General features: G+C 33.7%; 2 protein-coding genes across 3 annotated transcripts; both read left to right on the top strand.

Annotated features, from left to right (window-relative positions):
- The first annotated feature begins 2,996 nt into the window (after positions 1–2,996).
- On the top strand, positions 2,997–6,291 carry LOC126682993 (phosphoglycerate mutase-like protein 4). Its single transcript, XM_050378804.1, has 6 exons — positions 2,997–3,235; positions 3,344–3,394; positions 3,487–3,597; positions 4,579–4,713; positions 5,095–5,170; positions 5,498–6,291. Exons 1-6 carry the CDS (start codon positions 3,128–3,130, stop codon positions 5,719–5,721), a joined length of 705 nt encoding a protein of 234 aa, XP_050234761.1. The 5' UTR covers positions 2,997–3,127; the 3' UTR covers positions 5,722–6,291.
- A 16-nt stretch (positions 6,292–6,307) lies between these two features.
- LOC126682976 (uncharacterized) lies at positions 6,308–13,275 on the top strand. 2 transcript variants are annotated; one of them, XM_050378793.2, is made up of 19 exons: positions 6,308–6,681; positions 6,795–6,970; positions 7,059–7,163; positions 7,268–7,339; positions 7,441–7,588; positions 8,218–8,300; positions 8,879–8,934; positions 9,561–9,697; positions 9,819–9,909; positions 10,002–10,067; positions 10,175–10,397; positions 10,578–10,679; positions 10,926–11,011; positions 11,103–11,225; positions 11,819–11,888; positions 11,976–12,067; positions 12,488–12,592; positions 12,684–12,812; positions 12,903–13,275. In XM_050378793.2, the coding sequence occupies exons 1-18, from the start codon at positions 6,326–6,328 to the stop codon at positions 12,795–12,797; spliced, it is 2,205 nt and encodes a 734-aa protein (XP_050234750.1). In that variant the 5' UTR covers positions 6,308–6,325; the 3' UTR covers positions 12,798–12,812; positions 12,903–13,275. The 2 variants fall into 2 exon arrangements, with proteins under 2 accessions (XP_050234750.1, XP_050234745.1); XM_050378788.2 differs by having other exon boundaries at positions 12,897–13,275.
- Positions 13,276–13,511: the final 236 nt, after the last annotated feature.

The raw sequence follows: 13,511 nt of genomic DNA, 5'->3' as shown, positions 1-13,511 counted from the left end.
TTATTTAAAATAATTTCTATAAAAATATAAAGTTTTAAGGTTAATCTCTCAATTGATATTTTAATGGATGAGCATAATACACTTGGATTAAGAAAATAAACAAACAAGATTAAAATATGATGTTGCCTTTCATCAAAAACTAAGCATACACATCTTTACTGCACGCATCATACACATTTTCATTATTCTGAATCATATATTCTTCTTTATGATATTCATTTCTTAGATCGAAAAACCTAACACAACAACTTTGATCATTTGCTTTTCTAACAGGTAACCATCGGGAAACCATCACCTCCACCGTTTGATTCTACACGTTCACTGACGCCCAGGAGTATAATGGCTGTGCTATTGTTGAAACCCATCCTCTAAAAATTTCAATTCAAAAGTTTTAACCTTTAAATTTTTTATACAAAGATTTCTAAAATCACAGAACCCATTTCAATATTTCATTTCAATAGTTTCTAACAGTTCACTAAATGGTTACTAATTTTATATATTTTTGCTGATCCACATCGGGAGCATATTGCATTTCTTTTATATCAATACAGGAACGTGAAGATGGCTGAAAATATTGAGAGTGACGAAGAGGTTGAAGTTAAGAAGATGAATGTGGAAGCGAGAAAGGCAAAAAAAAAATTTAATACTTATGACTGTCTAGTATATGGATTTTCAGTTTTAGTTGTTTGTTGGAATTATTTTGTTGTATATGATTGTTTTTCTAAACCCATGAATATTGGTTGTTATTTTTGTTTAGTTTTATAAATTCAGTATCTATTAGTACAATGTTAGTTAACTAATAGTAAACTATTTTTTAATATATGTTTTACTTTATTATAAATTATAGGTAAATATTTGGCAATCTAATAGTAAACTTCCGATATATAATTTGATAAACTTTTATATAGTATACCAGTAATTATAATAATTGTCTAATGATTATTATTATTTTTATGTCATATGTTGGTAACCATTTAGTAACTATTTAGTAAGGCTTTGCTTACCATTTAGTACATCTTTTTATTTTAATTATATCTATTATTTTTTATTAAATAGTTTCTAACGGTTCACTAAAGGGTTATTAATTTTATATATTTTTGCTGATCAATAGCGGGAACGTATTACATTTCTTTTGTATCAATATAGGAACATGAAAATGGCTGAAAATACTGAGAGTGACGAAGAGATTGAAATTAAAAAGACGAATTTGAAAGAGAGAAAGGCAAAAATAAAGAAATTAATACTTGTGATTGTCTAACATATGGATTTTCAGTTTTAGTTGTTTGTTTTATTTTATCGTATATGATTGTTTTTTAAAATTGGTTGTTATTTTTGTTTAGTTTTATAAATTCAGTATTTATTTAGTACATTGAAAGCTAACTAATAGTAAACTATATTTTAATATATGTTTTACTTTATTATAAATTATAGGTAAATATTCGGTAATCTAATAGTAAACTTCCGATATATAATTTGATAAACTTTTATATAGTATACATGTAATTATAATAACTGTCTAATGATTATTATTATTTTTGTGTCATCTGTTGGTAACCATTTAATAACTATTTAGTAAGCTTTTGGTTACCATTTATAAATTTATTTTATTTTTTAAAGTTGCTGATTTTTAATAATAGTAATATTTGTAAACTTTTAGGTCAATTATTAGAATATTTGAATTTTGGGTAAAATAAATTTTTATTGGTCAGTAAAATGTATTTTTTATTGTTGGTGGAATATTTATTTGGTTATTAATGGGTACTATTTAGTAAATTATAGTTATTCTACTATCAAATTTATTGTGATAGACTGATAGTAGACAATACCATTTATGAACACCACAAACATACAATTACCTCTTTTTCAATAAATCTGTACTTAAGATTTTTTTGAAAATCAAACTGAAAGATAATTTGATAATCATATATTCAGTTTTGGGGAGAAGCAGCTTCTGTCAATTCTTGTTCCAACTTATTCAGTTTTTTGAATTTTCATTATGAACATAACACAGTTAAACAAAGTTTCTATTACACATTATATCAAACACTTATTGTGCATTTTTTATATTCCTACAATTTACAAAAAATCCATAACCCAATTCTCCATTATATATTGCCAATTTATCATTTGTACATAAATTCACTTCTTCTCTCCTTAACTCCCACTGCCAATACATTATGAGATCTGGAAGCTCATGCCTGGCCATTAAATTACCATTTCAAACCTCCGCTAACATCAAATAGTGCAATGAATATCTTCACCGGAAAATCAACCCGATGAGGACAATTGCGGCGACTGTCTGAAATTTCTCGGGTCTTTGCATATTTACATAAGGATCACGATGATGATGTTGTTGTCCGTTGTACCCATGATTCGCCGAAAAAGGATGCGGGTCTCCTCCTTTAACAGAACAAAACAAGAAACTAACACATGCGAGTGAAAAATAAAATAAAATAGAAGATTAAAAAAAATTAGAATGGATTGAGTTACCAATTCAAATGATTGAGTTATCAGTTCCAACCCTAAAACCCACCATTTCCGTCCGTCGCCGCCGAATGCTTTCATTAATAACCACCATTATCCTGTTTTTTTTTCTTTCTTAAAATCCGATTGATTTCTAAGAACAGTGATTGATCAAAGCAATTTTATGTAATGGATTGAGTTAAAAACAGTTTTTTGTTTTGAATTTGAAAGAAATCGTTGTGAGCAAGTTGAGAGAATCTTTGTGATTTTGAATTTATGATTTTGAAGGAGATATGTTTCCTATTTTATTGGAATCGTAATTTGGCAAGAAATTTCTGTCAAGCCGTAAATTTCAATAGATTTTTCAAGACTACCTATTAACTTTTTTTTTTTTTTTTGGCAAAAAAAAAAGTTAATAGGTAGTCTTGAGAATATTTAGGTGTTTCAAGGGTATTTGTCTAAAAAACTCTTATGGAAGCATAGAAAGCCCGCAGCTTAGAGGTGCGTGTTAATTACGCACTCGATATGTGCCACGTATAACCTTTCCCGCCCTTTCTCACATCACATCACACAACAATATCAATATCCGATCCAATTGATCTTCAACTCTGCTGACTTCTCGATATCATCGATTTTAATCGGAATTCATTTATACACCGAGGGGATGGCGCATATCAATTCCTTAGAAAATGGCGTAGCAGCTAAGGATTATACGGAGATTATAGTTGTCCGTCATGGAGAAACTCCCTGGAATTGCGATGGAAGAATTCAGGTTTCCTCCATTACTTTAATTACATGAGACTACACTTTATTCCAACTCTTTACTTCTGATGATGATAGTAATTTTTTTTTTGATTTTGAACATTACTAATTTCGGCAGGGGCACTTGGATGTGGAGTTGAATGATGTTGGGAGACAGCAGGCTGTCGCAGTAATATCAAAATGTTATTCTTGTTATTTTTTCTTTAAATTAAGAATATATGTGTATTTTTTTTATGTTTGTAATGATTCTTTTCTTTCAAGGTGGCTGATCGTCTTGCAAATGAGAGCGAAATCTCAGCCATTTACTCTTCTGATTTGAAACGAGCTCGTGAAACTGCTCAAATTATTGCAAGCAAATGTAATGTTCTTGAGGTTTGGTTTTCAATTAGCCCTACCCTCACTGGCATTTCTTGGATATTAATTTTGTTGATTGTCATATTGTTTTAGTTAGGGTTTACGTATGTGAAAGAAGAAAAGGAAAAAGTATTTGGAGTATATCTTTTTGCTTGTTAATTACTACTTCAAAACTCATGCTTAAAATGGATTCTAAAAGAGAAGTTTCATGAATTCGGTTCTCATTCTATGAACTTCTCTAATGATTCACACTGAGATTAGTGTATCCGTAAAAAAATGAAATCCTTTCTATTAAAAACTGAAACCTGCTACTAAGGTGGTCATTCCTCCTTGTTTTACCAATTACTCCCTCCGTTTTTTTGTTGTTGTCCATTTAGCCAAAATTTTACATACCAAGATAGTGCCTTTTTTGTCTTAATTTATAAGGAGAAATACTAATATAGCCCTATTAGTCAATAAATGCCTTTTAAATTAAAATATAGAGTCATTTATTAGGGATTGGTAAATTTGGAAATTAAGGATAAAAATCATCTTGAAAATCTAAATGGACAACTAAATATAGATAAAAATATTTTGCTAAATGGACAACTAAATAAAAACGGAGGGAGTACTTATTATTATATTAGTATCAAGCAGACACCTCTTATTGGATCTTGATAGCGACCTGATAATCTATTTTCCGAAGATAATGCATCATTTTGCTCGAGGATTCTTAGTTTATGACTTTATTGAAAGTAAGGATATAAAGTCCTATTGGGGGGAAATGCAGATTTCTGTAATTGTATGTTATAAATCAAGATATAATTAATATTTGGAAATTATTTGAGAAGATTATACCTTTGGATTTTATTTTGTACTTCAGGAATGTGGTTGGCATGGGTGTAATCACTTGACTGAAATGTTCTCTTTGCTTTTGTACCTCCTATTTATATAAACATCCATCATCTGCAGCCTCAAATTTGCTTCACAGGTCTACTAGCTTCTGTTTTGGTTATATAGGTTACAGAAGATCCTGACTTAAGGGAAAGACATCTAGGAGAACTCCAAGGTCTTGTGTATCGTGAAGCAGCTAAGCTTAAACCGGATGCTTTTAAGGCTACTTTACCATTATCAAGAACAGATCAAGAAATCCCAGTATGTGATTTACTCTTCTTAAACTTGCAAAAAGAATGTGTGATTACTAGTTACTGTTAATGCAGCTATTTTGAAACTGCACGAGGTATATAAAGCTTTAAGGCATTGCCAATTCATTTATTATGATTCCAAGGAAATTTGTGGCTACCTGGTATAAAATCTGTAATGGGGTAAATCAATTTTACATCGTTAATGTGATTCTGGTAGTTTTTTTCTTTTTTCTGGTACATTGAGCTGGAGCTGTATCTGTAAGTAGTATTTTGTCAATTCATAGTCTATATTTGTCCTTGACATCTAGAGAATCGATAAATCATCCAAATACTATAATAATTTTTTAATCTGATAGAGATTCCATTAGCTTCATTGTGCTGTGACATGCAGGGAGGCGGAGAAAGTTTGGATCAAGTTTATAACCGCTGCACAATCTCATTGCAGAAAATTGGAAGGAATCATAAAGGTGCATTTTGGAAAATAAAATCCTGGTCTTATACTGACCTTGCTACATTTCTCGACAGATATTTGCTTACTAAAGTATTTTGCTGGAATAATCATTTATTTATTCATTCCATCTGGAATTGGAAATGTCTGAACTGACACAGAGAATCATATTCCTACTTGTATACAATCCAGTTTTAAACTCCTATAAAAGAACCACTTTTACTGGATGTTCATTTTGTTTTCCTTAATCAACTTATGGGATGACAAATCCAGGTCATTAATATGCATCTAAGTTTGTTTCCATGATGGAATTTTCTGATTAGTTAGCCTTCAAATTCAATTTCAGGACAAAGAGTGGTAGTAGTAACCCACGGTGGAGTAGTGAGAGCATTTCACAAGTATGCAGCTCCAAAAGAAGAATCACCAGGCAAGATTAGGAATGCATCTATTAACATTTTTCACATCGATGGGGACGACAACTGCACTCTCACAACCTGGGGCGATATCAGCCATCTTAGTGATACCGGTTTCCTCGAGTCTGCTTTTGGTGGTGATGGAAATTCTGGCTAGCTCGTGCTTTCCGCAATCGGCATTTAGATCGCCTGGCTAGATGATATTACCAGCAGTTTGTTATGTAAACTCACCAAGTAATCAACATAGAATTGCCAACTCTAGCAAGTTAAACTTCCAATTACTAGGGGTGAGCCGTGGGCCATTTTCTTGCCTGCACTTGACTAAGTTGTGCGATGAAATAATCAAGAATGAATGAAGTAATAGTATAAATGGAGAAATTCTAAGGTAGATTCAGTCCACCATGTCATCCGTGGACTAAACCAATTATATCAGAACACCTCATTAAAATGAGGGTATTCTTGTAATTTCGTTTGTTATTTGCATACACTTTTGAATAATGATATTATAAAAATACTCTCATTTTAATAAGATGTTATGATATGATTGATTTGGTTTACGGATGACGTGGTGGACTAAGTCTACATAAGAATTTCTCGTATAAATGTCGCTAGTTCAAACAATTTGCAGTGCAAATGCAAACCATAAGAAATAAATGAATATCCAGTGTTACGAAAATAAACAGGGTTTCTGTTCTGTATTTAACAGAAATAAAATAATACTTTCTAATGTGATGATGTCTATCCCCTGTTAGTCAAACTCGATGAGTTTCTCAAGTCCTGCCGCATCAGCAGCAGCCTCACTCACTCGATTGTCTGCTACTCTTTTTTATTGTTACTCTTCTTTTACCCTCTTCAACTTGAGCAAACCTAATATTCGGCTAATTACTTCTCCTATCTCTCGCAAGAAACAGCAAAAGCAACTTAATTATCATAATTATAAAACGATGGCTTCTTCAACACAACAACCAATAGAATCCAAAGTCACTGCACCTTACGGCTCCTGGAAATCCCCAATCACCGCCGACTTTGTGTCCGGAGCCTCCAAGCGACTTGGCGGCACCGCCATTGACGACGATGGCAATCTATTCTGGCTCGAATCTCGTCCCAATGAAGCAGGGTACAAATCTATTAGTTATTATCGCTTTTCGTATTGTGTTTGTTTGTGGATTGTAACTACGCAGATAGACCTTGTATTTGGTTAATGTTTTCTTGAAATATTTGCTTCCTTAGTCGAAGCGTTCTTGTTAAAGAAGGGGATCCACCTACGGATATTACCCCTAAAGAATTTTCAGTGCGAACAACCGCACAGGAGTATGGAGGTGGTGCATTTACGATATCAGGAGATACTCTTATTTTTGCAAATTATAAAGACCAGAGACTCTACAAGCAATCTATTAATTCCCCAGGTGATTTTCTTTTAATTTTTTACTATTTCTTTTTGATAAATGAGAACGGATGGCAAGGCAGTAACTGATGTACTCTCGGTTTTATCAGATGCATCGCCAGTTCCAATTACACCCGATTATAGGTCACCATCTGTTTCTTATGCTGATGGAGTCTTTGATTCACGTTTTAACCGTTTTGTTACTGTAATGGAAGGTAAATTTATAGTTTGTTAATTGCATTTAGAAGTTTGTGCCTGGAATTTCTTTTAGTGAAGCAATTTTTGTTATGAGTTTAATCCTTCTTGTTCAACGTGATAGATCGTCGTCAAAGCAGCATAAATGCAGTTACGACTATTGCAGCAATCAGCCTCAGTGATGAGAATGCTCAAGGTATAATATAAGATTGTGTATAAAGAATAGATTCATCTTGTTGTTTTGAGAAGCTGGCAACTAATTGTGTTTGTATTTCTTTTGATGTTTTTGGCATCCAGAACCACAAGTAATAGTTAGTGGCAATGATTTCTATGCATTTCCACGTATGGATCCCAAAGGTGAACGGATAGCGTGGATTGAATGGTGTCACCCTAACATGCCATGGGATAGAACTCAACTTTGGGTTGGCTATATTTCTGATACTGGGTAGGTTAAATCTGCTTATGACTTATGATTTGTGTTTCAAGAACTCTTCACTCCCTAAAACTTATTTGTTAGTTATGTTGGCCTGCAGTGAACTTTGCTTTTTCACATTTTGTGACGATGTCCGCAAGATCATTGTCACGAAAGGCTTTTGTCTGAGCCAGCTACTCCCCTCAATTTGCTATTATGTGAAGCTCACGTTTCTCTATAGAAAAATCATATATGCTTATCTTTTCTGACACAGGGAACCTGCTGAACTGTTGGGTTTAGACTTGTGACATAACTTACATATGGTCACCCATCTTTAGGACAAATATGAGACTGATTCTGTTGTACACTATGTCTATTTTGTGCTATTTATAATGCAGATAAACGTGCTTTTAAACCAGTACTTCTATATACATGAATGTTTGAACACCAGCCCTCTGAATCTTGTTCATATTGTGTCCCTTGTTCTTGTTTTCATAGTCTGAACTTTTGCTTCATCTCATTCTGCTCTTTGGCAGTTTTGTTTCAAGTTTTAGCCTTGATTTTTTTATTCCAGGACTAGTTACCACGAAAGATGACCTTGGTTTTGGCCTTCTTTTTTGTATTTTCTTCTTGGTGTAAATTTCATTTATGCTGTCATGCAGAGATGTCTACAAAAGCATATGTGTTGCTGGTTTTGATACTGCAATTGTTGAATCTCCAACTGAACCTAAGTGGTCCTCCTCAGGTACTCATTCATTTGGTGAATGAATTTTGTAAAATGACCATGAAAAATTTATCATTGCTAATGAAGGAGATCAAGCATGTAGCAAGGGTGACTAGAGAACAAATCCTCCTTTATCTTTATTGTTGATTAAATATTATTTCCACATCATTCTCATAAAAAAAACACATATTCATGCTTGGACCTAGAACTTGGACACTAATTGATATTAAAACCATATTTTGTTATAAATTCCTGTAAGTGCAGCTTATGTTTTATTCCAGTGTAAGCTAATAATGTTCTACTATGTATTGATAAAATGTTATTTCCACATCATTTTCATAAAAACCCATATCCATGTTTGGACCCAGAACCTGGACATTGTATAATGTGAAAATCTTATTTCTGTTATAAATTCCTGTGAGTACATTTTATGTTTATTCCTCTGGAAGCTAATGATGTTTACTACAGATTTAAGAGTCACTAGTGAAATACCAATAGCAACCTAAGAGCTAGCCTCTTCTTAATGATGTTCAGCTATTGATCTAGCTGGAAATCATTGTGTTCTTTTGTATAGTGATGGCTTTCCGTAATGAATGCAGGGGAACTATTCTTTATCACTGATAGAAGAAGTGGATTTTGGAACCTTTACAAGTGGGTAAGTTCTATTACTATAATGACAATGTTTTTACGTTCTCCTTTTTCTGAAGGACCTAAAGTTAGTCTGAGGACACTTGCTTTGCCATCTGTGTTTTGAAAGAAATTTGAGAAAACAGAATTGTAATTGTCTATGAAATATAAGCACAACAAATATATAGGATGGACAAATGAGTAATGCATTCTTCATTTTTAAGTTACTCAATCTTGATACAGTCATATGGTAAATTTGATGATAGGTTGGCTACACAAGAATTGGCAGTGATAAATGTCAAGGGGATCTTAAATATATGTAAAAGCAATTGTAAACAATTATGTGCTGAGTATTGGTATTTAGTAAATTAAATTTCTTTGAAGCAACTGAACCTTAGTAATATTTTTATTCAAATTAGCTGCATGTTAACTACAATGATAATGAAACACCACCTCATCATAGGAAATGGCATAGGGAAGCCTATCTTGCACATGAGAAAAGGAAACTTAATGTATGCAGTACTTTGGAACATCAGTTTTTGGTCAAAGTACAGTGGCTTTTCTCTTCACATGCATTGTCTGGACATGTTTATCTGGTCCGTCATCCCTTAATTTAACATTCCTTAAATTGATTATTCTAGTCTGCTGCAACAGATTGAATCTACAAATGATGTGCAACCTCTCTATTCATTGGATGCGGAATTCTCGAGACCGTTATGGGTATTTGGCACCAACTCTTATGAACTTATCCAAAATAATGAAGGAAGGAACTTAATTGCTTGCAGCTACAGGTATTGCTGAAAATATTGCTGGGGCATGCTTTTGTCACTTTCATTTATTAGCTAGTTTTTGGCATGCTCACCGGGACAAACGGCTGAATATAGTGTGAGAAGCTTTGATGCTCTCTTGCAGGCAGAAAGGAAGATCATATCTCGGGATTTTGGACTGTGCTGAAAGCTCGCTATCTCTGCTTGATATTCCTTTCACAGACATAGATAATATTGTACTCCCAGAAACCTTATTATTTCTAAGCTGCAGCCACTGAAATTCCTCAATTAAGATTTTAATGGCAGCTATTTAACTTTTGTGATACAGATTTTTGGAAATCATTGCCTATACGTTGAGGGAGCATCTGCATTTCATCCATCATCAGTGGCTAAGGTGCTGCCAACTTTTTTTTTTATAAGTTTAACCTGGGCACATATAGTCTTATTTAATTCTAAAGATTGTCATGCTTAATTTTATCTATTAGTTTTTTTCCCTTTCAGGTGAATTTGGATGTCCAAGAATTCAAAGTGACTGATTTCAAGATTGTTTGGTCCTCATCACCTGATAGTTTAAAGTATACATCCTATTTCAGCTTGCCAGAGTTCATTGAATTTCCAACAGAAGTTCCTGGTCAAAAAGCATATGCATACTTTTACCCACCTTCTAATCCCATGTACCAAGCTAGTCCAGAAGAAAAGCCTCCATTGTTGCTGCAAAGTCATGGTATTTAATGGCTATTTGCCCCATATTAGATTGATCTCATCACTTGGATGTCTTCTGATTAAGATGCTGTTTTCTGAACTTGTCGAGTGACCTGTCTTTATTGTCCTTTATATTGACTAAATAAGAAATTCGCTCTACTAGCAAAAATGTTATAGCATTGGAAGTGTTTAAATTTTGCAGGGGGACCTACCGCTGAGACACGTGGAATTTTAAAACTAAGTATTCAGTATTGGACCAGTCGAGGTTGGGCCTTTGTGGATGTAAATTATGGTGGAAGCACTGGTTTGTGACATTTTCCCTTAATCATCTCCATTGCATTCTGAATTCCATTTTTCCGAGGGATCTTAAATAGAATGTATGAGTAGGGAATTCTGATTGTATTAGCTGTTTAACCAACACATTGAACCCTTGCCCCTTGCTGCACATCTTAAAATAAAGGAAAGAATTATGGCCCTGTAGTGTTATGTTTATGTGTTGTATGGGAAAAAAATCAAATTTATGTGATGTTGCTTGGATATTGTTTTGAAGGTTATGGTAGAGAATATCGAGAACGATTACTAAACAACTGGGGAATTGTAGATGTTAATGATTGTTGCAGTTGCGCTAAATTTTTGGTAAGTATCTGTCTTTCTTTTCCAGTAGATTCTATGTTGTGCTAGAATTAGTACTTACCCATTCATAATTATGCACATTTATTTCTTCAAGGTGGACACTGATAAGGCAGACGGGGGACGGCTGTGTATTACTGGAGGCTCAGCTGGTGGTTATACAACATTAGCTGCCCTTGCTTTCAAAGACACATTTAAAGCTGGTGCTTCATTGTATGGTGTGAGTGCTTCATCCAATATCGAAATGAACAATTAAAAGAGTACCCACATTCCCTGAATTCAGCTTTAAGTCAACAAACACTGTCTTTTGCTGATTCAAACTGATAGCTATATGTTGTTGATTCTACTTTGGTCAACATTGATTTTGGCTGCCATGACAAAGATTGTAGCCATCCTACAAATCTGATTTCCAGTTAGTTCTTAGCTTTTAGTTGGGGTGGAGTCTAGAGAGTTCTTTGATGGGGGGTAGCATGTAATGATAAACATTAAAAGTCATTAATTTTATGGTTTATTTCTACAGTAAATGGGTTCCTTTTGGGAGTGGTTTAATACTGAAAATATACAATTAGTATAAATATTTGTGTTGTTTTTCTTTTCCTTTTTCTTATGCATAACTTGTATTATGTGGAAATTTAAGAACATCCATGAAGTTTCGTTACTTCTTATTCTGTAAATTCTGAGTTTTGTCCTTTCCCTTTTGTGATATTTTTTCCTTGATAGCGAAACTGTTTTCATTCTTTTTTGGTAGGATCTTAAAGATTTTTCTTCATAGTACTAATGTCTGGCAGATTTTAATGTTTGGCTTATTAACAGGTAGCAGACTTAAGCTTGTTGAGAGCGGAAACTCACAAATTCGAGTCTCGTTACCTTGATAACCTCATTGGTAATAAGTTAATTAACCATATCTCTAGAATAGAGAGTTTATTTTGTGTTTCATTTTGTGGGTGACGTAATCCTTAACTGAACGCAGGTGATGAGAAGGAGTACTTTGAGAGGTCCCCAATAAATTATGTTGATAGATTTTCTTGCCCTTTAATTCTGTTCCAAGGGTTAGAAGATAAGGTAAACGTGCTATGTTTTATCTATTTTGTATTATTTTGGCTGTAAGAATGATGTGAAGAAGAGTACCGATGAGCCAGGAATGAGAAACAAGAGATCTATTGCTAAAGTTGATTATACGCAACGAAACAGTATTAAATTTCATAAACATATGAAAATCTTGGCTGCTTTCCGAGTTAAACTTGACAAAACTATCATTCTATTTATCATCTATTATAGGACTGAGATTTTGGCACAACTAATTAATTTATCATGTTTCCAATTTGAGCCAAGGATTATATTTCTGTAATGCAAGTAAGAGTGTTCTGATAGATTGTAACGTGAATATTGTAATTTGAAGTCATGCATCATTTCTTGTCTTTATGTTATTATATCTTATAGTACATATATTCGTGTTTAAAGCATCTTCTTTTCATTCTGCAGGTTGTACCCCCTGATCAAGCTCGTACAATATACAATGCCTTAAAGAAAAAGGGTTTGCCAGTTGCCCTTGTTGAATATGAAGGAGAACAGCATGGTTTTCGAAAGGCATTTACTAGTTCTGTACTTTAATATTTAATCTGACCATGGAATTAGTAAGTGAGAGTGACACAGAAGCTGGATCTCTGATTATTTGCAGGCTGAGAACATTAAATTTACGCTGGAACAAGAAATGGTGTTCTTTGCACGCTTAGTTGGACACTTCAATGTTGCTGATGACATTACTCCAATCAAAGTTGATAACTATGACTAAGCATGCGCTATCAAGGTATCTGGTCCCTGGAATTTTCTGTATCAGTTATATGTTGACTTTTACCCGCTTAGATATAAAATTCTGCCATTAATTTTCTAGTTTCAGAACTTGAGGGCTCGGCGGAGCTTGAGAAATTCAGATGGCCAGGAAGAACTATAAGCTTGTGCGGTAACTCTGCTTTATCTGATGTAAATTTGGGGAACCTGAAAAAATGAATAAGCTGCCTTCTTTTACATTAAACAGAAAATGTCTTCTGTTGGCATAACCATATCAGAAATTTGTCATTTGAAATGTTACTTGAGCCATGGTTTGGTTGGTCTTGTTGTTTATAGAGTGAATAGGAATGACATTATCATTGCAGCCCCTGTTCTGGTGATACATCAACCCTTTGCAAGTTTATTGTGGTTTTTTTCTGTGCAATTTGTCAATAATAAATTTGTGTATCTTTGGAAGTTGAACAAGACAATTACGGTTTTAATTGTTGGTTGCCAATGATTTGCTGGTTCGAAGATTTGAAGGATTAACAATGCTGTAGTAACTGCCTGTGTTGGTGGTTCCCCTCGGTGTTCTAACAACCGAACCGGACTGGCTAGTTCAACTGGTTCGACTGCAAATTAAAAATCAGGCTTGTCTAGTTCATTCTTAAATACTGAAGTTCCAGTTGAATCCCTTTGAATCTGAACAAATACTTACAAACTGGTGAATTGATCAGTT

Source organism: Mercurialis annua, linkage group LG1-X (genome assembly GCF_937616625.2).
Source record: "Mercurialis annua linkage group LG1-X, ddMerAnnu1.2, whole genome shotgun sequence".
In the NCBI taxonomy this organism is placed as follows: Eukaryota; Viridiplantae; Streptophyta; class Magnoliopsida; order Malpighiales; family Euphorbiaceae; genus Mercurialis; species Mercurialis annua.
This window is presented reverse-complemented; position numbering and strand designations above follow the sequence as displayed.